The sequence below is a fragment of the Nyctereutes procyonoides genome, unplaced genomic scaffold (genome assembly GCF_905146905.1).
Source record: "Nyctereutes procyonoides isolate TBG_1078 unplaced genomic scaffold, NYPRO_anot_genome, whole genome shotgun sequence".
NCBI lineage: Eukaryota > Metazoa > Chordata > Mammalia > Carnivora > Canidae > Nyctereutes > Nyctereutes procyonoides.
In genome coordinates this window covers 45,665,240-45,690,560 of record NW_026575024.1, presented here as the reverse complement: position 1 = coordinate 45,690,560, position 25,321 = coordinate 45,665,240, and the positions used below count along the sequence as shown (strand labels likewise).

General features: G+C 39.6%; 1 protein-coding gene across 3 annotated transcripts in view; it reads right to left on the bottom strand.

Moving 5' to 3' along the window:
* Window positions 1–25,321, bottom strand: part of KIZ (kizuna centrosomal protein) — a 130,143-nt gene that overhangs the window by 29,644 nt on the left and 75,178 nt on the right. For all 3 annotated transcript variants that reach the window (XM_055345482.1, XM_055345490.1, XM_055345473.1), the window contains 4 exons: window positions 17,847–17,960; window positions 10,978–11,122; window positions 2,575–2,740; window positions 1,252–1,317 (listed from right to left, as the gene is read on the bottom strand). In XM_055345482.1, the coding sequence (XP_055201457.1) occupies window positions 1,252–1,317; window positions 2,575–2,740; window positions 10,978–11,122; window positions 17,847–17,960 (491 nt within the window). The remainder of the gene's footprint in view (window positions 1–1,251; window positions 1,318–2,574; window positions 2,741–10,977; window positions 11,123–17,846; window positions 17,961–25,321) is intronic.

Sequence of the window (25,321 nt, the reverse complement as noted above, 5' to 3'; positions counted from 1 at the left end):
ACTGGAGAAGTAAGAATGGGCAACTGGGTCATTTCCTGATTTCTACCCAATAAGTTTTTGTCATTTTAACTGAAATAAATTCAGAGGTCATTAGATACTTCTGCATTCAAAGATAAATTGCAAAGGAAAAGCATCCAAATAACTTCTTGGTTATTTGCAGCTTGGGATATCTATACTTCTATTAATAAAAAATAAAAAAAATAAAGAAGAGACCCTAACAGAATTTTTCTCAAAGTGAAGAATAAAAATGCAATAAACTATATCACTGGGAAAACATTGAAAAGAAAAGAAAACCTCTGTATTTTGGGGTGAAATATTATCTGATGCAGAATATATAGAATAATTGCTCTACTATATACTCCTTTTTCAAAACCAGAGTTCATCACAGAAACATGGGTTTAAAAAATTAATCATCAGGCCATGAATTGTACTGCCATAAAAGAAAGCCATTCTTTTCTGCTTATAAACAACAAAACGACCACATATGCAGATGCATGCCTCAGTACCTCGGTGCAACGGTGTATTTACTTGTATAAATATTTAAAGTCAGACCTTTGAATTTCTAATAAAGTAGTACACCACTTTACAAAATAAGGTACTAGTAAATTTAGATGTACGACAAATAGAACTCTGTTCAGAATACTAATTGCTGCTGTTGATATTCTAAAACCAGAAAAAATAAAGATACTGAGATTCCATTGAAATAAGCCTAACACTTATACAGAAATCTTAATAGGTCTTGATGAAACCTTACTGCTAAATTGTTGAATTATCAGATGAGCTAACCACCTCCTATTTTTGGTTAGTTTTAAGTTATTGGAGGTACAAGGAAAGCTTCCTGTCTGGCACTTCCCCCACCCCTTATTTTAATGATACACATTCAATTATTACAGGCAAGAAAAGAGTAACATCACAAATATCTGTAGTTTGCCATATAATGACTGGGTGTTCCCCATGGAGACTGACCTTGTCACCCAGATGCAGGTGCTGAAAGGCTATGTGATGGCAGTGTTCACAGGTGTAAATGTATGAGTGATTATGAAGAATTCAATAGACACCGTTATTTTCCACTTTTAGTTTATGTTAAACGTAAGCTTGCACATTTGGCTCTTAGGATTAAATGCCTGCTTCAGCGCGTAGCTGTTGAATATCCTTGCTCTTAGTGGAGTCCACAAACCACTAATCTACAAGGTTCTGGTTACATGATAAGGTTGAATCCCATTTGAAACTCACTGATGACAGTAACTTTACCTGTGATCGGGATCTTCGCTGCCATGCTTTCTTCCCTGCTTTCACCTCCACAGTCACTGGAAATTTCTAAAAAAAAGAACACATGATGTATCTCAAGGCTATATTTATGGAGTAGGCCTTTGTTCGCCTTTTTTTTTTTTAACTGCCGTTCCTTTTATTTTCACTGCCTCCCCATAGTCCTTTCTGTGGCTTAGTTTATTTTTTTTGTCTAAAACAGTATTGTTTCCTAAGGAAACTTATTCAAAATCTAAGGTATCTCTATGTCACCTTCAAGCAAAATACTGTAGTCTGACATCTATCAAATTCAAATAGGGCTTAAAACAAGTGAGCTCCAAATTCTGCAAGAGTATACTGACTTCTCAGTATGTCCTGAGCAACTCATGGCTGTCTTAGAAATGTCATTACAGCAGTTTACTGACAGGCCTTAACAGAACTAAAATAATCATAATCTCCAGAAAATAAAAATTGGCTATGAAGTTTGGGGGGCATAAACTTGTTGATTCTTAGTCATCAGTTGAAAATTTTATAAGGTTCCATTACAGTTGGGATGCCTGGGTGGCTCAACGGTTGAGCATCTGCCTTTGGCTCAGGGCATGATCCCGGGGTCCTGGGATTGAGTCCTGCATCAGGTTCCCCACGGGAAGCCTACTTCTCCCTCTGCCTGTGTCTCTGCCTCTCTCTTTCTGTCTGTGTCTCTCATGAATAAATAAATCTTAAAAAAAAAAAAGTTCCATTACAATTAAAAAGAGTTTTTACAAATTATGAGTAAATTTTATGAAGTGATATCAAAAACTCCATGGTATTTTATGGAATCACTTTCATCTTTGTCACATGATCAAAATGATCTACTGCCAAGAGATTCATTTTGCTAAGATTTCAATACTTATAAAAACTTATTAGAGAGGCACTAGGTGGCTCAATCAGTTAAGCGCCTGACTTTGAGTCAGGTCATGATTTCGGGGGTCCTGGAACCTGTGTCTGGCTCCCCACTCAGCAGGGAATCTGCTTCTCCCTTTCTCTCTGCCTCTTCCTACCCCCTGGCTTGTGCTCTCTCTCTCCAATAAATAAATAAAATCTTAAAAAAAACCTTATCGGAAATTCAGCAGAACTGCAGATCTATGATTAGGTTTTCCATTCCTGATAGACTAAATGAAAACAAATATATTTCCTAAAAGGTGGCATAAAACAAAGAACATATCATGCATATTAAAATCAGAGGTATTCTCTAGTCAGCTTAATTTTACAGGTTTACCTCGAGAAAGAGGGTGTTGCACTGACTCTGAATGCATGTTTTCTGTGGACAGAATTTATAGCAAGAGTTACCTTGTTCCTTTGTATGAACACTGTTGAGCCATGGAGCAGGTTTTTCTTCCTTTATTCCACTATTGTCATTCAGAATAGATGGCAAGCTGCAGGATGATTCATTACTATGAATAGCTGACCTACCGTCACACTCTTCTGTAAGGGCTTTTTTCAATAAGGCTGCTGCCTACAGTGTTTAGAAGAAAGCACAAAGAAATAAAAACAAACTCTAACTGCATTACCCTTGGTCTTGAAAACCCAGCCTTCAAATGTAATTTTAGGTTAAGCTTTACTTGGGATTTAATTTGCTTCCTGACATTTAACTGAAATTAAAATGTCTTTGAGTTGAGACAACATCTGATTATTTTCCAGCATAATTTCATTACAACAACTCACACTTGCAGTGATACCTTCTTTGAGGACTTACAGAATGCAGAAGTGTTCTTTGACTCGTGAAGTATGTTTATGAGATGTGACCACCACCATTAATCTGGGCTAGTTTATCTAAGATTTATCTTTCATTACATGAATCTGTTTTTCAGGCACTGAAGACAGTTTGAAATGAATGCGACCTTGAGATATCTCCATCTTTCTTGAAATGACCCCTGAATTTCCCCAAAATGAGATTATAGAAAAACTTGTGGCTGAGGAGGTTACACTAAAGCAAAAAGAGAGCTAACCTTATTCTAAATCAATCCTCAATCAATGATAAATAAAGATACTCTGCACTTTGCCCCTCAGTCTGCTGGGAACTCAGGAAGCTGGCCTGCCACACTACCTATCTATTTTCCAAGGGCCCTGAACTGTCTTACTCCTATCACCTCATGTCTCATGGGCAGACAGGTGGGTACAGCTTTCATCATGGCCAACTTGAGAGGTGGAGAGCAAGTGGCAATTAACAGGACAAGTTAATACACATGTCTTTCATTTCCAGGTCAGTACTCTCCTCCTGAGAAACACAAATATACTGGTAACAAGAGGTAATCAAGAGAGTAACCTTCCAGGGTGTATATCTTCTTTCACTTCTTACTTGGAATTGGTGACTTGCCCAGGCTTTTGGCAGTGAAAACCTAGGCGGTGGTACCAACTTAGCTATCACTAGTATCTGATGACAGGAGCAAATACAGGGCGGTATCCAACCCAACCTCGAGAAAGAGGGTGTTTCTGTGGAAAACGAACATGAGACTCTACAAGTTGATATGAAGAGTGGACTCGATAAAGCCTCCCTGGTCATCTTCAGTCTAAGTGCAAAGGAGCAACACCATTACTATCTAGGGAATAACAGGAAACAGAATAAACTTTCCTTGTGATTAACATGAAAGAAAGTGAAGATACCCCAAAAGGGAGAATCACTGAGGCAGAATATGGGAGATCTAGCCTTGTGAGTTTGGCCTGGAACATACTTTGAAGTCACTGCCATGGACCTTGACATCCCTGCAAGGCTCTTGCCCTCTGCCCTCCCTAGGACCAGCTGGCCTTTTGGACTCTTGCCTATCCGAGGGGCTACAGCAGCTGATTAGAAGGTATTTAAAGAGTTCTACTCTCCTTGGCCAAGGGACTTGGTATCAAGTTAGACTTACAGCCAAGTCCGTCTGTGGTCCACTTCTAGTAACCAGGAGCTTTTCCTCCATTTGTTTAAATCAGTCCTAGATTTTATTCCAATTGTGGTAACACTCTGTTGGGATGATGTGACATCTATCCCTGCTTCCACAGACTAGGGTTCAGGTATAAAAGTCCTGCCTCCAAAGCTCAGGCCAGGGCTGGTTCCCATCACCGGCTGCCATAGTGCCCCACACAGAGCTGCCTTCATGGACCATTGCGCTGCACCTGTTTCCAGGATCTGTCTAGGAAAAGAGGTATGAAGAGTAGGATCACGTCCTTGAACTGCCATCTCTCAGCTGTCAGTATGATCTCTGGACCATCCTGGCATGTCTCATTTCTAGATCTCCACTCATCCTGATCTAGTCTCTTCCCACAGAGAGCTAAGCTCCAATTCTGTGTGCCCAATAATCCTGGGTATGTGAAAAGCATTTTAGAATATGAACAAAAAGAACCGGCCCAGATTCTGGCCAATTCTGTAATCTTCTTTTTCTAATAGAAAAAACTCCAAATATCTGAGAGCCTCAAAGATGTACTTTTTCCACATCTTGCCTTATGCAATGGTTATAAGTAATAATTTCTTGGCATGAATTCATAATAGCCTCTGTCTTAACACACATCTTAAGAATAAAATTGTTCAAGGACTGTTGAAGCTTCCTGCACTTTGTGCTGTAAAATTTGCTGACAATAGAAACTGGGGTTGCCAGTGACTCAGATTACTTCTCAATAGGCCCTCAGTGATGACACACAATTTATCTCACAGCTTTGCACATCCCTTTTCATACAAGCCCCTTCTTTGCTTTAGCTGGGTTCCAACTGGGCCTCAAAAGAACACAGAATAAAATGCTATAATAATACTGTAAATGCCTTTCTAATAAATCCTTATTTGCTTGATAACCATATCACCACTGCCACCAGTTCTACACTGAGCCCTCTTTTTTTTTTTTTTAAACTAGGGTGAGGTAGGTAGAGTGGTGAGCATACTGCAGGTTTTTATTTATTTTGTATATTTCATAAATGAAGATAAATTATCTTTACTACTCAATATTCCTAGTTCTAGGATTTCTCTTTTTTCTTTTTTAAAGATTTTATTTATTAGAGAGAAAGAGGGAGAATGAGTTGGGAGGGGCAGGAGGAGAGACGGAAGCAGACACCCTACTGAGCAGGGAGCCCAATGTGGGGCTCAATCCCAAGATCCTGAGATCCTGACCCGAGCTGAAGGCAAACACTTAACTGGCTGAGACACCTAGGTGCCCCAATTTCTCTTACTGTTTTGATAGAGGCATTTATAAAATGGCTCATCATTTTTTTTTAAGATTTTATGTATTTATTCATGAGAGACACACAGAGAGAGGCACAGACATAGGCAGAGGGAGAAGCAGGCTCCTGCAGGGAGCCTGATGTGGGACTCAATCCCAGGACTCTGGCATTCTGACCTGAGCCAAAGGCAGACGCTCAACCGCTGAGCCACCCAGGCATCCCTAAAGCAACTCATCTTCTAAGATAATTCTATAGGTAATTTCTCAAAGATCACTTTTTTATATCTGCAATGATTTTGGTAGAAGGTCAAATTACTACATTAGAATGGCTGGCTTGGTTTTACTGGACCATGGAGCCAACAGAGAGTAGCAGATGTGTCCAGTAGGTCATCCGTAAAGGAATCCACAATATAAGACTTAACAAGCAGGGAATAATAATAAGCAGGACAGAAAGAAACATCAGCCTCAGACAAGGAACAGTCAGAAAGTTTTGAGTCGAAAACCACTTCAGTAGAGTTGGGAGAAACATTTGTAATACATTCTCAAGCGGTCATGTCTGCAGACCTTTTAGAAAGGCGTATTTTTATGGAATCCCCCATCTTGAAGGAGCTTGCAGTCCAAGGCTACGACACTAACCCATACCTGCATGGACAAAAGCTCAGAGAAAAGTGAGCAAGCTGCCTTACACAGCTCACGCTGGGACTGAATGGGCTCTGCAAATTGCAACTCTCTAATGTGAAAAATGCCACCACACAACAACTTTCTTACTGGCCTCCAGATGGTGCTTATGAATGGACTATGCTTGGGTTTCAACTTATCCGTTAGCTAATAAAGGCTCTCTCTTGGATTTCCTACATTTTGAGCCCAGGAGGGAGATGGAGACTGTCTCACTGCTATCAGTAGTCTGATGATTAAGTCCATACCAACAAACTAGTCTCTCACTTTTCTGCCTTCCCCGGAGCCAGGAGAAAGGGAAATTCAATGCCAATGCACACACTGTTTGCAGAATGACTGACAGTGATATCTCCACATTTCAGATCTTACAAAAGATAAATCGTCCCATTAATTATACTCAGCAGGACACCTAGAGTTATTGGTTCAACTCTACTAGAATTTTTCTCAAAGTTCAGTTTAAATATGGATCCTGCTGGGTCGAGAACCTCAAGAGTCATTTCTTAATTTATATCCAGAAACAATCAATTGTGATATTCACATGCATAGATAGATGAGGGTATTACTGGAAAAGACATTATGTCCAAAACACCATTAAAAGAAATGAAAGAAAAACTCCTCAAAATACTGCAATAAATTGTGCCAATTTATAGATAAAAAATTCTTACAAGTCAATAAGAAAAAGATTACTAACCTAATAGAAAAATGACCAAAGAACATGAACCTGCCAATTATTAAAGAAGAAATACAAATGGCTAACAAATAGGTAGGGGAAAATTTGACCTCAATTGTACTATAAAGGTCAAATGAATGAAAAAATCAGACGTCATTTGTATTTCTCAATCTTGGTGTCCAAAAAAAAAAAAAAGTCAATAGTATCCAGTTTCATAAAAATCTCAAATAAACAATATTTCATTCATTCCTCATAACTGATTACCCTTCCAGGGTGAGATGTAACAGAGATTAGCTACAGCCTGAGAGATATACACACCTTCTGACCTGACAATCCCACATCTAGAAATTCATCATAACGAAATAGCATGGACAGTTGTAAAAATTGAATGGCTCAGAAGTTCTTTGCAATTTTTTTTACTAGAGGAACAATTAAAAACAAACCTCAACAACAGGAATGGTTAAAGAGACTGGAATATCTTTATGGGGGTCTCTGTGCAGCCATTTGAAATGATGTAGAACATCTGATGATATGAAGTCCATTTGTGACAAGTGGGGGAAGAAAAGCTTTGTATACAAATAGTACAGTCCATGTTTGTCAATATATTAAATATTAAAAACCACACACTGCAATGTCAATAGACAACTTTCTTTTATTCTTTTTTTTTACTTTAATATTCCAAATTTGGAGGTTTTTTTTCCTGCTAGGTTTTTTTAAAAAAAAACATATGCTACCCCTAAGAATCCAATTTCTGTGATGGGTGGTATAAATACAGAAAACGAATGTGAAAGTATTTAGTAAAATTAAATTCTCTTCTATATGTATATCAGTGCTATTAATGCAGATACAAAAAAGCAAGAGAATATGGCCATAGATAGGTAACATTTTCTCCTAACATATAGATTTAACTGACCTTCCTCTTACACATCAGAAGTAATTATTCACAGCTTAGCAGAATGCTCTCAAGTTATATCTAAGTTATAGGAGAAAAAGGGGAAAAGAGAAAGAAAAGGGGATTATCTATGTAGCAATTAAAAGAAATGAGCAAGTATTCAGATGGGCCAGCAAATGAGCATTCAAGAGATAAGATAAAAAAACAGTGCATCATTTAGGAAGAGGTGAAGGGATTTCTATGACCAATCACATGTCTCTGTGGCGGTGCATATGTGGTGGGGGACAGGACTGACTTTCTCGGTGGGTGACATGAAGAAGCCACTCTGCTTTGCCTGGAGAAGTTCTCCCGGGCAGAAAGAGACATCACTTAGGAGAAAAGGAGTATTAAGGCACTTTGTGTTTTAATGAAGCACCCAACTCATTTTTTTTCCACATAGAGTAATTACAAATTTTTCTGATTTAAAAGCATGCAGCTCAATTATGTAATTACCTAATAGGTTATGCAGGTGCTGTGGATCTTATCTGGTCTCGAGGGGACATAATCCGAGTTTCGGCGGCTTTAATGATGTATTTACTCAAGAGACGGGATTGACTCCAGCTGACAGCAAAGGGACCCACAGGTAAACATCATTTACATGTGGCTGTTTAATTAGCCATTTACCCAAGAGATCAAAGTAAATATTTCTGAGCTTCATTAGATTCTTCACCAAGTAATTTCTAGTAGAGCTTTCTTAAATTTTGAAAATCTCTTAGTTTTATGATTTTTACCTATGGAGAAATATTTAACCCATACTATACTATTTACTGTGTATATTGTTTCAATGAATGATGAGAAATGACTCAGAGACACTTGATTTTTGCTAACTGTGACTAGATGATTGTGTAAACCAAAGCAGTCCTAGAACCCACACAAGCATTTTATTGTAGAGTTCACAACGCTCAAGTCATTTTGGCAACACAGTTCTTCAGGGTTGCACATTTCTTCAGTCCCAAACTAACAGAAACTGCCTGCTTACTTCTATTTTTAAGGACAGGCTTCATCATTACTTTTTTGATAACTTTCACTATTGTCATGAAGATGAGGTCATGACAATTTAAAAGGGAACCAAAGATCTACTAAGGGAGGCAGAATATCATTTGATTTCTAAGTTCTTCATCAGGCATCCCCCTTTTCGTTAATACTGGAGTTATTATTTGAAAAATTATGAGTGAACTGGTTGTCTGAACTTGGAATATGTTTTCTACTATAAACAACTTAAATAATGAGACAATTAGATAGCAAAGGGCAGTAGACCAATATTTCTTTCACCCTTGATGTGGCTAAGATGTGAGGTATTTGTAGTGAATGGAATGAATGGGAAACAATGTTGCTATGAAAGAGTACTAAATAAAACCTGAGAACAAAAATCCTTCTTAAGAACTACAATTATCAACAGATATGGAATGGACCTAAGAAACACAGGTTCTGTTTTTCCTAAACAATATTGTTCTTTCTTTACTGAATCACACAAATATGCAGTAAAATGCAAATGTGTGTGGGAAGGATACATCCCAGGTTATCTGTGATAAGGGAAAGGGGATCTGTGAAAGGCACATGCGGCTGTATCTATATTTGTAATAGTTGGTTTCAGAAGAAGGAAAGGTGGGAGGAAGCAGGTAAGAGGAGGAAGAGGAGGGATAGGGTGATGTGGGGGGGGACTGCTGGGGTAGGGGGAAGGAAGCAGAAGGTGAAGTTTGAAACAAATCCAGTGTAATGGTAACAACACACATGAACTTGGGTAGGCATGTTAAATTCATTACATCATTCTATGTGTGTATGTTTGAAATGCTTAAAAAAAACCCTCTTCCTCCTCTCTTTTAATTAAAGAGGCAAGGAAAGGGGGCATGGGAAGGACTGAAGGTGCTTTGAAAGGCTCAGGAAAGGGAGCAATGGCAGAGACTCTGGACCGCACAGTGAGAGAGGTGTCTGACTTCAGTCCTGGGGTGGCAAGGCTTGCCTCCAGGAGGGGCACATGTCAAATCCTTGGACTTTGAACATGATAAAAAATAAAAACTTAAAAAGGATCCAAGCCAGAAAACCCTACATTACAGATAGAGATGAGAAAACATACTTTGAGACAAGACACACTGACATGTCATTAAACTGAGGAGTGCCACCTCTGAATATATGGCCTTCTAGAGAATGATGAAGACTACACAGGGCATGCTCTAGACCTGGCTTTTGGGACCTCCTTCATGTTCTCCTTGGGGATCAGCTCCATCTGCTCCATCTGTTTAGCATCTTCATGCCCTCGGGTGCCACTTTGCTTAAAAAGCTGACGGCTTTCCAGAGTCTAAACCAAACACAAACTCCCTACTTGGGTTGGATGGATGCTGCTCACAGGGCCTGTGGCCACTTTGGACTTTATCCATCACCCCCAGCCTGGAGCCCGCCCTCTAGCCAAGAAGACCAGAGTTCAGCTCTACTTCCTGGGTCTATTCTTTGGCTCCTAACAGCCCTCTCCTGCCTGATGCACCCTCCTACACTCTTAGACTGTCAAAATCCTGTCTCTTTTTTCATGGTCACCTCACACTTCTCTACTCCCACCACTGTAAAGTCTGCCCTCATTGGATCTCTAGATGGCTTGGCTCCTTTATCTGAAGGTCCATATTCTTTGCTATTTTCTTACTGCACACATCCCAATATACCATTCCCCAGAAGATGTCACATTTTATTTATCTCTTTTCCTCCAATGGATTTGGGCTGGTACCTGTGTATAGAAGTGCATCAATACGTATTTGCTGAATTAACATATATGACTGTTCAGGATTTTTAAAGTATGGAGTAGAGAAAGAAAACCAGAATGCTACAAGATGCTTCTAGGTTCCTTGGAAAATGTTGTCATTATGTTTAATGAAGTTACCTCTAGGATCTGAATTAACTTTGTGTAAGGAGTTGAGATTCCTACACAAAACTGCAAAAGGCCTGAGATCAGAAAGTAAAAACAAACAAATCATAAAACCTCACTTATTATGTAAAATTAAAAAAAATATTTTAGGACACCTGGGTGGCTCAGTGGTTAAGTGTCTGCTTTCGGCTCAGGGAATGATTCTGAAGTCCCAGGATCGAATCCCACATCGGGCTCCCTGCATGGAGCCTGCTTCTCCCTCTGCCTATGTCTCTGCCTCTCTCTCTCTCTGTCTCGAATGAATGAATGAATGAATGAATGAATGAATGAATAAATAAATAAAAGATATTTTAACCATTGTCAAGAATGTGACTATGTCCTCAAATGAATCATTTGCATAAACTTGAAACTTTATTTAAAAAAAATAAATATTACTGACCCTTGTTGTCTGGTTCATGTTTTTAACTGGGAAAACTTCAGATGGTTTAGCTACCTCTTCTTTGATAGAATTATCATGTTCTTTCAAGGTGGCAACATGATGACCCAACCGTGCCCTCAAGCCTGCTGCTGGTGCGTGTTCAAATCTATAAAACAGAAACAGAAGACACAATAGAGATTTGCAGTATTGTGTTATTTACGAGATGCCTTCATTTTTAGAGGTACCACATTCAAGTTAGCAAAGGACAGTTCATCCAGAAAAGTATGGAACCTAATATATTCAGGCCTGAGGTAATTTCCAGAGTCTAGGTTATCTTTCTTTCTTTTTCATTTATTTTGGTTATAATTTCACCACTAAATTTTAGCATTCTCAACTTTCGCTGCCTACTGGAACCATGTAGGGAGCTCTGCAAATTCTGGGGTACCTGGTGCCACGCTTAAAAAATCTAGTAACACTGGACTGGGGTGTGCCCTGCCCATTAGGATTTTTTTAAGGCTCACAGAGTGGTTCTAATATGTAGCCTTGGTTTCAAATCACAGCGTAGATGGTCAGGTTCCTCTTATGTGTAGTTAAAAGAAACCAATCACATTTTATTTATAACATCAGTTTATCCTTATTAGACTCTTACTACAGTCTATTTGCAATTAAAAAGCATTAAGATAATATTAGGAAAGAATTGAAAAGTGTACCTAAATTATATGCCCAGACTATGGCATGTAGTATATCTCTTGCATAGGAGAGATGGACAAGATGAACCTGGAACATCCTGGCATCACAAAGGAAGCTATCAGAGACTACTGAGTCATGTCAAAAGGCCTCAGAGACTATCCTGAGGGGAATCCCACTGGCCCAAGATGAGACAATTTGAGCACCAAAAAGAATCATGACTCCAATGGACTGATATACAGCAAATATAGGAAAATCATGAATTCATGTGAAAAATAACAAAAAGTAAGTTTTTAAAATAATAAAAACCTTTGGATTCAGCCTTAAAAAGGAAGCAAATCTTGTCACATGCTGCAACATGCATGAATCTTAAGGACATCATGCTAAGTTAAATAAGCTAGTCACAAAAAGGCAAATAATGCACGATTTGATTTACATAAAGTACCTAAAATGGTCAAATTCATAGAAACAGAGCAGATCGGTGCTTGCCAGGGGCTTAGAGGGAAGAAGAAATGGAGAGTTAAATAATGAGTATAGAGTTTCAGTTTTGTAAAATGAGAAAGTTCTGGGGATCTGGTACAAAATAATATGAATGTACTTAATGCTACGGAACACTTAAAAATGGTTAAGATTGGTGGGGAGGACGTTCTTGTGTGGCTCAGTTAAGTGTCTGCCTTCAGCTCCAGTCAGGATCCCAGGGTCCTGGGATGAAGCCCCATGTAGGGTCTCCTCCCTCTGTCCCTCCCCCCCATTTGCGCTCTCTCTTTCTCTCGAACAAATAAAATCTTTTAAAAAAAATCGTTAAGATGGTAACTTTTGTTGTGTTTTACCACAATTAAAAATATAACCAACCAACCAACAAACTTTTGGAGGATGCTAGGGCCACAACTCATTCTAAAAATTGGTAAGTAAAGGGAGAGAATCATTTATCCCACTTTCATGGTTAAAAAAAAAAACACATTTCAGAACTACCAAGTAGTTGATGGGCAAAGTTCTTCCAACTAATGAATTAGTCAGTATTTTGTAAATCCAAATTAATGACTGCATCTAAGAAATGATCATAATTTTGTGAAAATTGCATAATGGTAAATACCATACTAAAGGCATCAGCATGCCAACACTTGAACCCATGGATCAGTCCTAGCACCACTAACAGTGGAACAATCAGCCACCACGTGCTGCCTGCAGAAGTGTAACAGAAGTATAGTTACAATGTCATCTTGCCAAAATAGCTGGTCTGGAATATAATCTTGTATCTGGGTTGAACCACCAGTTTATGGGTAATATCATTTGGATCCTTTTCAAATAAATCAAATGTAAAAAGACTTTGAGACAATCAAGGACAACTGGTAAAGAATAGGTATTAGATAAGGAATCTTGTTAAACAGTTATGTATTAAATGCTTATTTATTAGAGAGGTAAGTATTTGTATTTGTAAATGAAACATATCGTCTGTTTTAAATGACTCAAGAAGAGTGTGGAGGAGAAAAAGAGATAATACAAGACTAAAAAAATGTTGACAATTGTGGATCCCAGTGATAAATACATGGGATTTCATTATATTTACTTTTGTGTATTTTTTAAAATTTCAAAATAAAAAGTTAAAAAGAAAACCTAGTATGCTAATGTCTATTGCTTACTTAACTTACTTGTAAATTCACAAAAATAAGAGATTGAGATAAACAGAAGGATAGAAAGACAGACAGATATGGGTGTGGTGTGCAGTAAAATGTCAATGGTAGATCTGGGTGGTGGATATAGGGATGTTCACTGTACAGTTCCTTTTATTTTTCTGTATGCTTGGAAAAAAGTCTATGTATAATTCAGAACCTTATTAGTGCATCTTAATTGTTATAATCTTTGTTTGACCTAACGAACAGTTGCATAAAGTAGGATGTGTCATGGCAATCCTTGAAACTCTTTAAAAACTTTCCAGAATGATTCCAAAGTTTCTGGCTGGTTGGGCAGAGAGCTCCTTCAGCAACTTGAATTTCTTAGTTTCTTCCAGACTTCACTGAAGTCTTAATGCCACCCAATTCCTTTGTTCTGATTCTATATAAATGAACGAACATCCATCTGCATTTGGTTTCACAATAGATTTCCCTACTGGGAAAATGCATTCACAGGACAGGAGCAAATTCTAGTCTATTCAGCTGTTGTATTCCTTATAATGAGTAAATCAATTTTGTTTCTAGTCTGAAAGCATGTTTTGCTAGGTTGACTTAAACTTGAAAACAAGTTGAATTAGGATGAATTAAATTAATTAAATTAGTTGGGATGGACTGAATGATCAGAGACCAGTCTCTCAGGTGATTGATACACGTGATTTCTGCAGAGACAAAGCCAAGGCAAGACTCGGGGTACTAATATCCTCACCAACTATAACCATCCTTCAGGTCCTGGGATGAAGAATAAGCTAAGGTTTCCTACAATTATTACACAAACTTCACAAAAGGACAAAACCATTAATCAACTTGCACAGGGTGAAACAGCAAATGAACTACTGAAGGAGTTACAGCATCTAGAATCGGTGACTTTGGAACAGCTAAGCCAACACTTAAAGCACAAAACCAGGCTTTCCTGCAGATTTATTTCGGGGTCGATTGGGCAAGGAGTGCAAGAGCCATGGCTGTCTTTGCATGAGGTGTTCCCATGGTTCTACATATATACACCAAATCAGAAAGTTCGCAAAGTGGTACAAAGAACTTAAAAAGGTTTTTTTCCACTTTTGCCCACTTTCTTGGAAAATTTGTAATATCGGTGTTACAGAGAGAAAACAAAGTTTGATGTCAGTTAAGTGTTATACTCCTCTAATTAAAAACATAACAAAAGAGGGGCGCCTGGGTGGCTCAGTCAGTTAAGAGTCACCTCCGGCTCAAGTCATGATCTGGCTCCTGGCTCAGCAGGGATCCTGCTTCTCCCTCTCCCTCTGCCCCTCCCCACTGCTCATGCCCTCTCTTTCTCTCTAATAAATAAAATCTTTAAAAATATATATATATAACAAAAGATGAGACTCGAATCTATAATTAATTTCATATGTTTGGAATGGCTTCCAATCAGAAACCTGCAATTAACACAAACGTACCAGAACTTCTTAACCACAACTGATTTACAACAGATTGGTAATTTGACCAACCAAAGTTTTAAATGCAGACAAATTAATAAACACCTTGATTTTCATTCTGAATACAGGCAGAATAAAATAAAGAGGTTTTTACATACTGTAATTCAAACAATATAAAGCTGACTCAATTTTTAAGCATGAGTTTGAGAACACAATTGGGCAACTGTATTTGAGAATAGCCACTAAGAGAGACAATTAATTAGTTGCACCTGGAAAAAAAATAAAACAGTCTCATAATGGTTCATCATATAAAACTACTTATTAAGTAATTGTTTTTATGTTAAAATGTTTTCCCAAAGGCAATGATGAACAAAAATTTTTATCAAGTACTCCAAATGTCATGAATCATATTTTAGTGGTTCATAATTGTCTACAATAGAGACTTGGTCCCCTACCTAATAGAAAATCTTTCTTTCAAATGAAGGTCTTTGAACACTAAATCAATAATGATGATAGTAATGGTTTTGGTCTTTTTTTCTTCTAAGATGCTTCATTTTATGAGCAGGAATTTGGAAGTCTTCACATTATCTTTTAGAGTATACTATGGGGCAGGGGTCCTATATTACAGATGAGATTAAAGAGACAGATGTCCATTGCCATGGTTTGGTCAGGGGCAGAAGCAGGACTTTGGCCACATCAAACATGGTTCTATTCAATGGGTTTTAAGGAGTTCATAACTTGTTAGAGGCTTCCTACTCTGCCTGGCTTAGACTTCAATGACACCAGAATCATTAGCAATCAAGGAACAGAAGCAGATCATTCTCTCTGAATGTGTTTCTGGAATGGTTTATCAAATTGACTGGTTTGGTCCAGGGCAGATCACCAAGCAGACAGGAATATCTCACTTAGAGGAGTATCCAGCAAGAACTACTGGGTGTTGAGGGGTGCAGGGAGCTGGTTAGAGCAAGGACGGCAGGGTGGAGTCAGATGCCATGGTTAAAATCATTAAAAAGAACATGTATTAAAGACCTGACTACTTGTCTCTCACAGGTCCTATAAAGAGTTGGCACTTTTTCCAAGGTTAGACAGTGAAGCAGTGACAATCAGTGTGCATTAAATAGTATCGCCAGTCACAGTACATGGGACAATTCTAATTGTAACAGAACATAACACTGACATTAGTAACCATTCTTGACTTCTTTATCTAGCTTTAAAAAATGATGGTGGTAACCAGTCTTGAAGCCTCCAGATATTAATTTTAAAATTTGTGTTGGTTATAAGAAGAATCATTTCTTAGGGAAGGCTGATTTATACACAACTATAGATCAATAGTCATATAAAATGCAACTTTTCATAATGAAAATCAATCCTCCATCATGCATGTTGAGAAACTATAACAAACGTTAGTCTAGTAGATGTAGATATTATATCTTCTCACCCACAATCAGTTTGGCAACCTAGGTTAAGAGAGTCCAACAATGAATCATCTAGTCTAACAAGTCCGTTTGTATGAGAATTATAAATGCGTATATGCTTCCTATGCCACATGCCACAACTGTGGTTTATGCCAAATAGTATATCAACAGATATAAAAAGCAGTGAGAAAGAAAAAGGGACAAAGAGCCTTACACCACAAAAGCACCAATCAACCTATAGAGCTCAGGAAGATTCCTCCCAGGCAGTTTCTTCCACTACCTTGTAAAGGAGTATTTTAAGACTGCTGTTTTTTATTTCACATGATAAATACATGGAAGTGGATTTTCTTGCCTTTACTGCTTTAGGCTGAAAAGCTACTGACTAGGAAGGTCATTTCCAACATTTCTTATAGTTTGGGGATCACTAGTGGAGATACAGAAGGTAAATTAAATACACTCAGGACTTGTGAAGCTCATCGTGGTTTGTGAAATGGAAACATTCAATTGGCCAAGTTTTCTTGTGATAAGGCCCTTTTAGAGACCATTATCCTCATTTCTCATGCCTTGATGGTATCCAATACATGCTAGACAGGCTGAATTCTGTTCTAAAGAAAGACGCGAACATAAAACAGCCTACTTGGTGCACTAAAGTTAGAGAAGGTGATGTTGGAAGTAAGATAAGCAGACCCCAAGAGCCCCTCCCATGCTCTCAGCCACAGAAGGTCCTTGCAGAAAGGCTTTCACAGACACCCATCTGCTGACCAGGTCTGAGTAATAATCTGTTCTCTGCTAGTAAATGGTAGGACAAATTTTTATAAGAGGAAACAGTCAATCCTCAAAATACAAATCAAAGAACACTGGCAACATTTATGCCACATAAATTAGGCACCTGCCAGATGAGAGTACTGGACAAACCATTACGCACATTACACATTTGTGATTCTATGAACTCAGTAAGTGGCCTAATGCCACAGAACTTGAGTCATGAAAGAAAAGAAACCCAGCTTGCCTAAAAGGTGGGTAGAGAGTATGGAATGGATTTCTGAGTGACTTAGGAAAATATATGAGTTATATATAGTTCATATGTGCCAACTACCCTACATTTAATTAACTCCCTCTCTCTTTGTCTTATCCCAGATTTGTGGCCATTTAAGGCATATCTTTGGAATAGTGGCTCTCAAACTTGAAGAAACAGAGTTCCCTTAAGGGTTTATTAAAATCCAGATGGCCACACCCTACCCCCAGATTCCTGATTCAGTAGGTCTGAGGTGGGTCCCCAAAACACGTATTTCTAACAAGTTCCCAGGTCTTGTTGAGGCTGCTGGTCCAGTGACCACACCTACAGACTGGAGGTCTGCATCACTAGCATGACCTTGGATACTGAGGAATGCATCTCTGTAGGCGATGGCTACCCTGGATCATATACTGGGTTGTTCTCAAGGTATGCTAATATGCCAGTCAAAGGCTACCTGTACTCACACTCCACAAATAAGCCCTTAAAACACTGCTATGAGCAGGGAATTGAGTGGATATATCCAATTAACAGAAACAAATACTCTTACAAAAAAGTAAATGATACAGTTTGTAAAAAAGTTAAATTGACAACTGCAAGCATCTACCCCAGTGGTAACCATGTGAGCTAGCAGTCTGCAACTCTGTGATCCTTTACATTTGTAAGGATCTTGGAGCAAGAATAGTCATTCCACCTCAGCAGTGATTAATACCTGACTTGTTTTTCATCGCTGCTACCCTCAGGTAAGAGTCTCGGAAGCTGGTGAAGGACAGCTGCTCTGCAGGCTTCAAGGTCTTCTTTCAGAATGTCACTGTGATTATAGAGCCTATAAAATAAAACAGGTGCTGCATGAGATGTTTATTTAAGCACAGACGGCCCGCTTTTAGAATCTATGGCGGTTCTTCGTGGTTTATTGAAATATATCTGTAATATAATCTAGACATAAAAATGCAGCAACTAGACTGTCTCTCGACAAAAATGTAAAATGGGGCAGTTTGAAAAACTTGTTTGTGGGTATGTGGCAGTTTTAAATCCATCAGAGGAAGTAACTGTTAACCCTTTGGAGACTTCAATGTTGCTTAATCTACAGCTGTGCAATCTCATTCCACATTGCAGCTGACTGATAGGAATGCTAGATAATCTTAACAGCAGAAAAGGCTAATTTTATATTGTCAATCATAACAAAGTTAGAGCTCCACAACTTGTGTGAAATTTACTTAAATTGTCACTGCTAAGAAATTGCAAACTGCTGACTGAAGTATAGGTTACGTCCTCTATTTCCGAATGCAGAAAAATGACTATGATTTCTCCATTCAGATCCACTACAATAAAATTTTCTTTACTCTTAGTAAGAACAGGAAGGCGTGGGAAGGGGGCTTGAGCCTTCATTATCTACTTCCAGTCTACCAGGGGACTGGCAGAGTTTGACAATTTGGCCACTGTTTCTAGTTAGGCCTGTCATTGCACCATTAGCCTCCAAAGAGATTGGCTAGTAACTTCCTTTTAAAAAGTGTCTATTTGATGGAAAGCATGATCCTGAAAAGCTATTGGATAGGATATAAAAAACAAAACGTATTTCTACTTCAAAGGAGACAATCACAGTTGAGAATGTTAGATATATACCCCAAATGAAAATGAAACAACTCCTAAAGCAACACATTAGCAAAATATTACTAATTTGTAATTACTTCTATAGTCGGTTAAGTTACTGGATCCATTTGATAGCCCTGTGCCTGACAGCACAAGGATAAAGGAGATGTGCTCTGTCCTATGGGAGGGTGAGAGACAACAGCAGGCAGAGTCCTCCCTCCTTCCTCTGCTATCTCTCTACTCTGATGCAGGCTTTTACTCTGGGCAGGAAATAATAATGGACCCTCTGGATTTGGGACCTATTCCGGGCTCTGGGACACAATGTCGGTGCCCCAGCTCCTTGCCAAGTCCTGATCTCTTGTCTAGACTCAGTTTGGATTCTTAGTCCCTGTGGGCCAGATCCTGGGTTGAGACCTTCAGTCTGAAGCTCTGCTGCCAAAAAGCTTCCAGCCTCCTGGCCTATATCACTGACAGGACCTATGAATACTTTTCTGGGGCAAAATCTAGATCCTAATTCTTCCTAAAAGGCTTTATCTTGCCACCACTCAATTCACATTATTACACCTGCTCTTTTTTTTTTAAAGATTTTATTTTTTAATTTACTCATGAGACACACACACACACACACACACACACACACACAAACACACACACAGAGGCAAAGGGAGAAACAGAGGGAAAAATAGGCTCCATGCAGGGAGCCCGATGTGAGACTCGATCCCAGGTCTCCAGGATCACACCCTGGACCAAAGGTGGCGCTAAACTGCTGAGCCACCTGGGCTGCCCAACACCTGCTCTTAAGAAGGGGGAGATAAGTCTGCCAGTGATGAGCCAATTTTAGAGATGTAAAGGGGAGCTCAGAATCAGTGGGCAGACAATCAGGAATGGTGAGGAGGACCCTCTACCAGGCAGTATTTAGACAGCTTCGGAGTGGCACAGCAAAGGTGACAGGAAATGCTAAGTGAGAGGGGTGGGGAATCAGCAAGTAGACAAGTTTGGCCAGACAGGGTGCAGGTGGTGACAGGATTAGTACAGGTAACTCCTGAAGAACACGGGGGTTATAGGCACCAACCCCCCTCACCCCATACAGTCAAATATCCATACATAAATTTTATTTATTTATTTTTAAAGATGTATTTATTGGGGAGAGAGAGAGAGAGACAAAGAACGCACCAGTAGGAGGGGTGGAGGCAGGGAGAGAGAATCTCAGGCAGACTCCACACTGAGCATAGAGCCCCAAGAGGGCTCGGCCCTGAGACTATGACCTGAGCAGAAACCAAGAGTCAGATGCTTAACTGACTGAGCCACCTAGGTATCCCCATACATAATTTCTGACTGTCCCCAAACTTACTTTCTAATAGCCTACTGCTGACCTAAAGTCTTATTGATAATATAGTTTAACACACATTTTGCATATGTGTAATCTATTGTATTCTTACAATAAAGTAAGCTAGAGAAAAGAACGTGACAGTAAGGAAATCATAAGGAAGGATGCCTGGGTGACTCACTGGTTGAGCATCTGCCTTTGGCTCAGGTCGTGATCCCGAGGTCCTGGGATCAAGTCCTGCATCAAGCTTCCCATGGAGAGCTTGCTTCTCCATCTGCCTGTGTGTGCCTCTCTCTCTGTGTCTCTCATGAATAAATAAACAAATCTTAAAAAAAAATAAATTCATCAGGAAGAGAAAATACATTTACTATAGTGTATTTATTGACAAAAAGCCACATATAAGTGGACCCATGCAGTTCAAACCTGCTGTTCAAGCGGCAACTATAATGGGAAATAAAATTCAATATAAAACTGGTGAGAAAATAGCAATAAACCTTTCTGATTTCTGAGCTTTGGTTGGTTTCTTGAAAGCAGTTTTAGAGAGGGTCAGCCTGGTGGCCCTGGGCTGATGCTATTGATGAAGGGAGAAACCTTAAGGCCCCAAACCAGCCAGGAGATGGAGCTTGTGCTCCAGCTGGCAGGGGAAGAGACAGAAGTGTGAGAGCAGCAGTGGGGGTGGAGGTGGAGGTCATGAGCGCCCATGGTGGGGGCTAGGAGCTGGGGATCTGAAGGCTTGGGGCCACGCTACCAGCCAAGGGCGCTACCAGCCAAGGGCTCGTCAGTCACGGCTCCCACTGTGGTGCCTCAGTGATGCTGATCTTCCAAAAGTTCAGGACAAGCCAGAGATTCACAAATTCAAAGTTTATGTTTATATGATATCTCCCAGATTTACAAATGTGACAATTAATTCAAAAGAAGGTTAAATACAGTGCTGGGCAGACAGCCTGTCTGCAAGCGTGGAATCTCCAGCTTAGAACGCCTTTAGTCTGACTTCCAGAACAAGGACCATGGCCTGACGTTTGTGCACCTCCTCTAAAATGCCAGTATAGCAGTAGAAGTTAGCAGAAACTCCGGGATGCTGGTATACCAAGGCAGGGGGTGTATGGGGTGTTGCAGTGGGAACAGCTTCCCTTCAGGGAGGAGTATTTTATATTTGCCATTCTTAGGAATGGTGGTAAGAGAAAGCAGTTTTTTGTTATTGTTTATAAATTCTCTACAGACAAGGCACCCCTTGCTGTCTCCAACTGCAGCTCCCCCACCCTTCTGCATGGTGAGCCAGTGTTTCAGGGTATCGGATCGTCCAGTCACATGACCCTTGCTCATTTCCTACCAGCTCAATCCAAACGTCAGGCTCCCTTAGACTAGCTCATCTCACACTTGTCTAGGCACTTCTCTGAGTAGTTTGGTTCAGGGCTCTTTCTTATCCCTGACTTCTTTTAGCATTCACTGTATAGACAGCATCCTACATCATATGGAACTGACCTCTAGTTATGTCATGTCTGCTTAGCCTGCTCTACAAAACCAAAAGCTTGTTGGAATCAGCAGCTGGACTTGAGAATTTTTATCTTACTTTAAATTTCACGTAGCATTCAGCACAACACTGAAGACATACTTAACAACACTATGTGCTGAATGACAGGCCAAGATTTAAATTCAGATTAGAGAAAGTCATGTCCCACCTATTTCTACAGTATGTTTTTACATGGTTGTTGTTAGACCAGCCCAGGTAGGGCCGAGCAACAAGTGATTAGTCAGAGGGCCATAAGGACTCTTCTGCACAGAGAGCTTAGGTCTACTTTCGATAAACTCAGGAGCTTCTCTGGCTAAATGAAGAGTTAGTCTGTGCTGAGCATTTCTAATAGCTTTACCCGGCCTTAACAAAATATCCATCAGCCCTTTGCTACAAATGACTCTATTTAAGAATTCAAAGCAATGGAGCTAAAGATTAAAGTCTCTGTGTTATGGAAAGACTGACTATTTTGGAATTTAAGATCTCAACTTCTTTTATGTCTTTCATTTGCATTCCAACCAAAATAATTCTCACTGGAGGGATCTCAGTCTGATGAGGCCAGGTCCAGTCTTTCCACAGGAATGTGTGGACTGGCCTGGCATCAACACACGGCACTAGTCCATTCTCTTAAGTCCAGCAAGTGGACAAACCTGCTGGTTGATAAAGAATCATTAGAAACACAGATGGAACTTTAAAGAAGTGTATTTAATTTTACCCAACAGGGTTATAGCATACGATACATAGAATTTGAGCGGGCCAAATTTAAAGTAATTGCTTCTTAGCTTCACTTTCATTTTTTAGTCATGTAGAATTTTGGAAATGATTTGAAAGAAAACAACCCTATTCCAGGTGAATGGGAACACTCAAATTAATATACAGTTTTTCTGAAAAAAATGAGGAAAAGAGAAAAGGTGCTGTGGTTTTTCTTTCAGGATTGCAAACTGAGAATTACTTTTTGGCAAAACAAAAACCTAAACAAAAATATTTTAAAAATCCTGTCTGAGGGATATAGAAAGTATTCCTGTGGATGTTAGCTTTTTTGGGGACAGAATTTAAGTGTTGCAGCTGCAGCACTACAGGCTCAACTTTCAGGTTTTATTTCAGGTAGGGAACAATAGTCTCAAGTATGGTAATCACACACACACACAAAAGTATGGTAATCACTGACTGTAAATGGCAATGAGTTGGCTTGCAACATTTATATAATCTAATGTTATTTTTAAAAAGTTTTAAAAAATAAAATAAAAAATAAAAAAGTTTTATGATATATATGTACTGTGTTTTTAATGCAACTAAAGGATCATAAAGCACCCAAGCGGGTCACTTCCAGAACAAAATTTTAGGGGAAGGAGATCTGTATTTCAAAATGAGCAACAATGAAAAGGCATCATTCGAAGAGGTGGTCCAAAGGTTAGGAGCATGTCATTTAGGAATAACCCATACACAGAAAGGTGGGAAAAAGGCAACTCAACCGGCTTTTATTTCCAATTCCCAGAGCCTACAGCAACACTGGCCAGGGAATCTCAGCTTCTTCCTCCTCACTGGTCTGACCCACCTTCCTCCTAAAGGCAACAAGGCTTTGATCTTTAAAGAAAGGCTGAGAACACATGGTCTGGATAGAAAAGATTACTTTTTATAAACATCGTTTTATCCAGTTAGGGTTCTGATTTTTTACACTTTATTCCCATGGGCTGATTCCAACGAACCTTTCAAATCCTAAGGACCTTAAGGATTCTTAAGTTTGAACAGAACTAACAGAGTGTGCATTCATGTACCAAACACTCAGACCACAACTGCTACAAAATATAACTAACGAATCAAAGCCGACTGTTGTCAGTCAAAACCCAACCCGGGATGCTAATTCAATTTGTGTAGCTTACTGGTCACCCTGAAGCAATTTAGCACCTTCACCAATAAGAGAAAACCTCCAGTGACCTCCCACCCATAGGTACACAAATACAACAGAGAATCAGAGAGGTCTCTAGAATCTCTACCTCCATAAAGATGCAAATTAAGATTTAAACAGTGTAACAATTGGCCAGAGCTAATCCTTTTACAGAGGTGTAAATGGCTATTGAGAACCGAATTTCCCGGCTGCTAGCTTTTGTTAAGTAGCATTACAGACAAATTTCATCCAAGAGCAATGCCAAGCCACCAACTCCAAAGACTACAGATAAGAGTTCCATAAAGCCAGTGCAATTTGTTTGCTTTGATATCAAATATCCTGACCATAAATCCAAATGTGTAAATATAAACTGCATCAAGAATTAGTACCCTGAGAAAATAAACTGGAAGCAACTATCTCAAGCCTGACACCTGATGGCTGGAACAGCTGTATGTGCGGCCACAGTGAAGTCTGTATATGGGGTTTTGTTGGCCACACAAAACAGTTGTAGAAAGGACAAACACATACATAGTTAAACAGTATTTTTCTTTTAACGGGCTGTCTTACAAAACCTATGTTTTGGTGGCTACCTCGGGGGCGGGGGCGGGGGTGGGGAGCATTGTATAGCCCCCTGGGTGGTCCCTTCCAGGGGGCCACTTGAAGGGAGCACAATGCCAAAAAGGAGGGAAGGAGGGGACAGTGACACAAAGGCCAACAGAGTGGGGCAGTCCGCTGCAGGCTGAGGACCAGGGGTCAGCAAACAACGCTCCTTCTCTTTACCCAGGAAACAAGGGCTCCTTCTCTTTACCTGGAAACAGTGTGATTAAGCTGACAGCTTGAATTATGGGCTACATTTTGTAGGGTACCATCCGTCTGTGTTAAGGTCCTCTGTATTGTAGCAGAGGCGCACAAGCAAAACCCTTGCCTTTTCCCCCACTTTGGCCTCAAAACAGACCTCATCATTCTATTCCACTTTAATTCGCAGAACTACTCCCTCTCTCATGCCACCCCCCCCCAAGTTCCTTAATGAGGCAATAGACAGCCTGAGAGAATTTGTAATGGGTGTTTTCTCTGCCCTTAAAGAAAGATAAGCAGCCTGAACTTAGGAGTTTTAAGTAGCCCAGAATCAGTACTTATGGCTGCAGATATCCTCTGTGAAATGCATAAGTGTTCCAGTCCATTTTCTCCTTGCTAATCTATGGATCCCAAACTTAACACTCTGGTTGATAAAAATCCTTATCAGACTCGCAACATTTACTCTTGCTCCCAAGGTTTCTTTTAAATCACCAATGACATGTCACCAGAAGGGTGCTGTCATTTGGGTCCTGAGCCCACACAGTGGATTTATGGAAGTGGTTCCCTAAAGCTACCTGGCTTTGAATATCTGCTGCCAAAAAGATCATGGAGGGTAAATCTTATTATCATGCAACTTTATGCCTTTTCAAAAATGGAATACATGGGGTACCTGGGTGGCTCGGTCGGTTAATGTCTGTCTTTGGCTCATGTCATGATCCCAGGGTCCTGGGATCAAGCCCCACATCAGGTTCCCTGCTTAGTGGGGAGCCTGCTTCTCCCTCCCTCTGCTGCTCTTCCCACTTGTGCTTTCTTGTGTGCTCTCTCTCAAATCAATCAATCAATCAATCAATCAATAAAATCTTTAGAAAAAAGTGGAATACAATCAGGCCCTGCATTTTGGAAAAGTTTGAAAAATACTATGAACACAATAAACTTTTGCTTATTAGGCATCATCATAATCAGTTCTATAATTAAACTCGAAGGGGTGCTTTTTGGTAAAAGGGCATCTGATATTGTCAGGGCAGAACCATCTTCATTGGGGCTTAATGACTGATAGAGGACTATAAAACCAAGCATCAG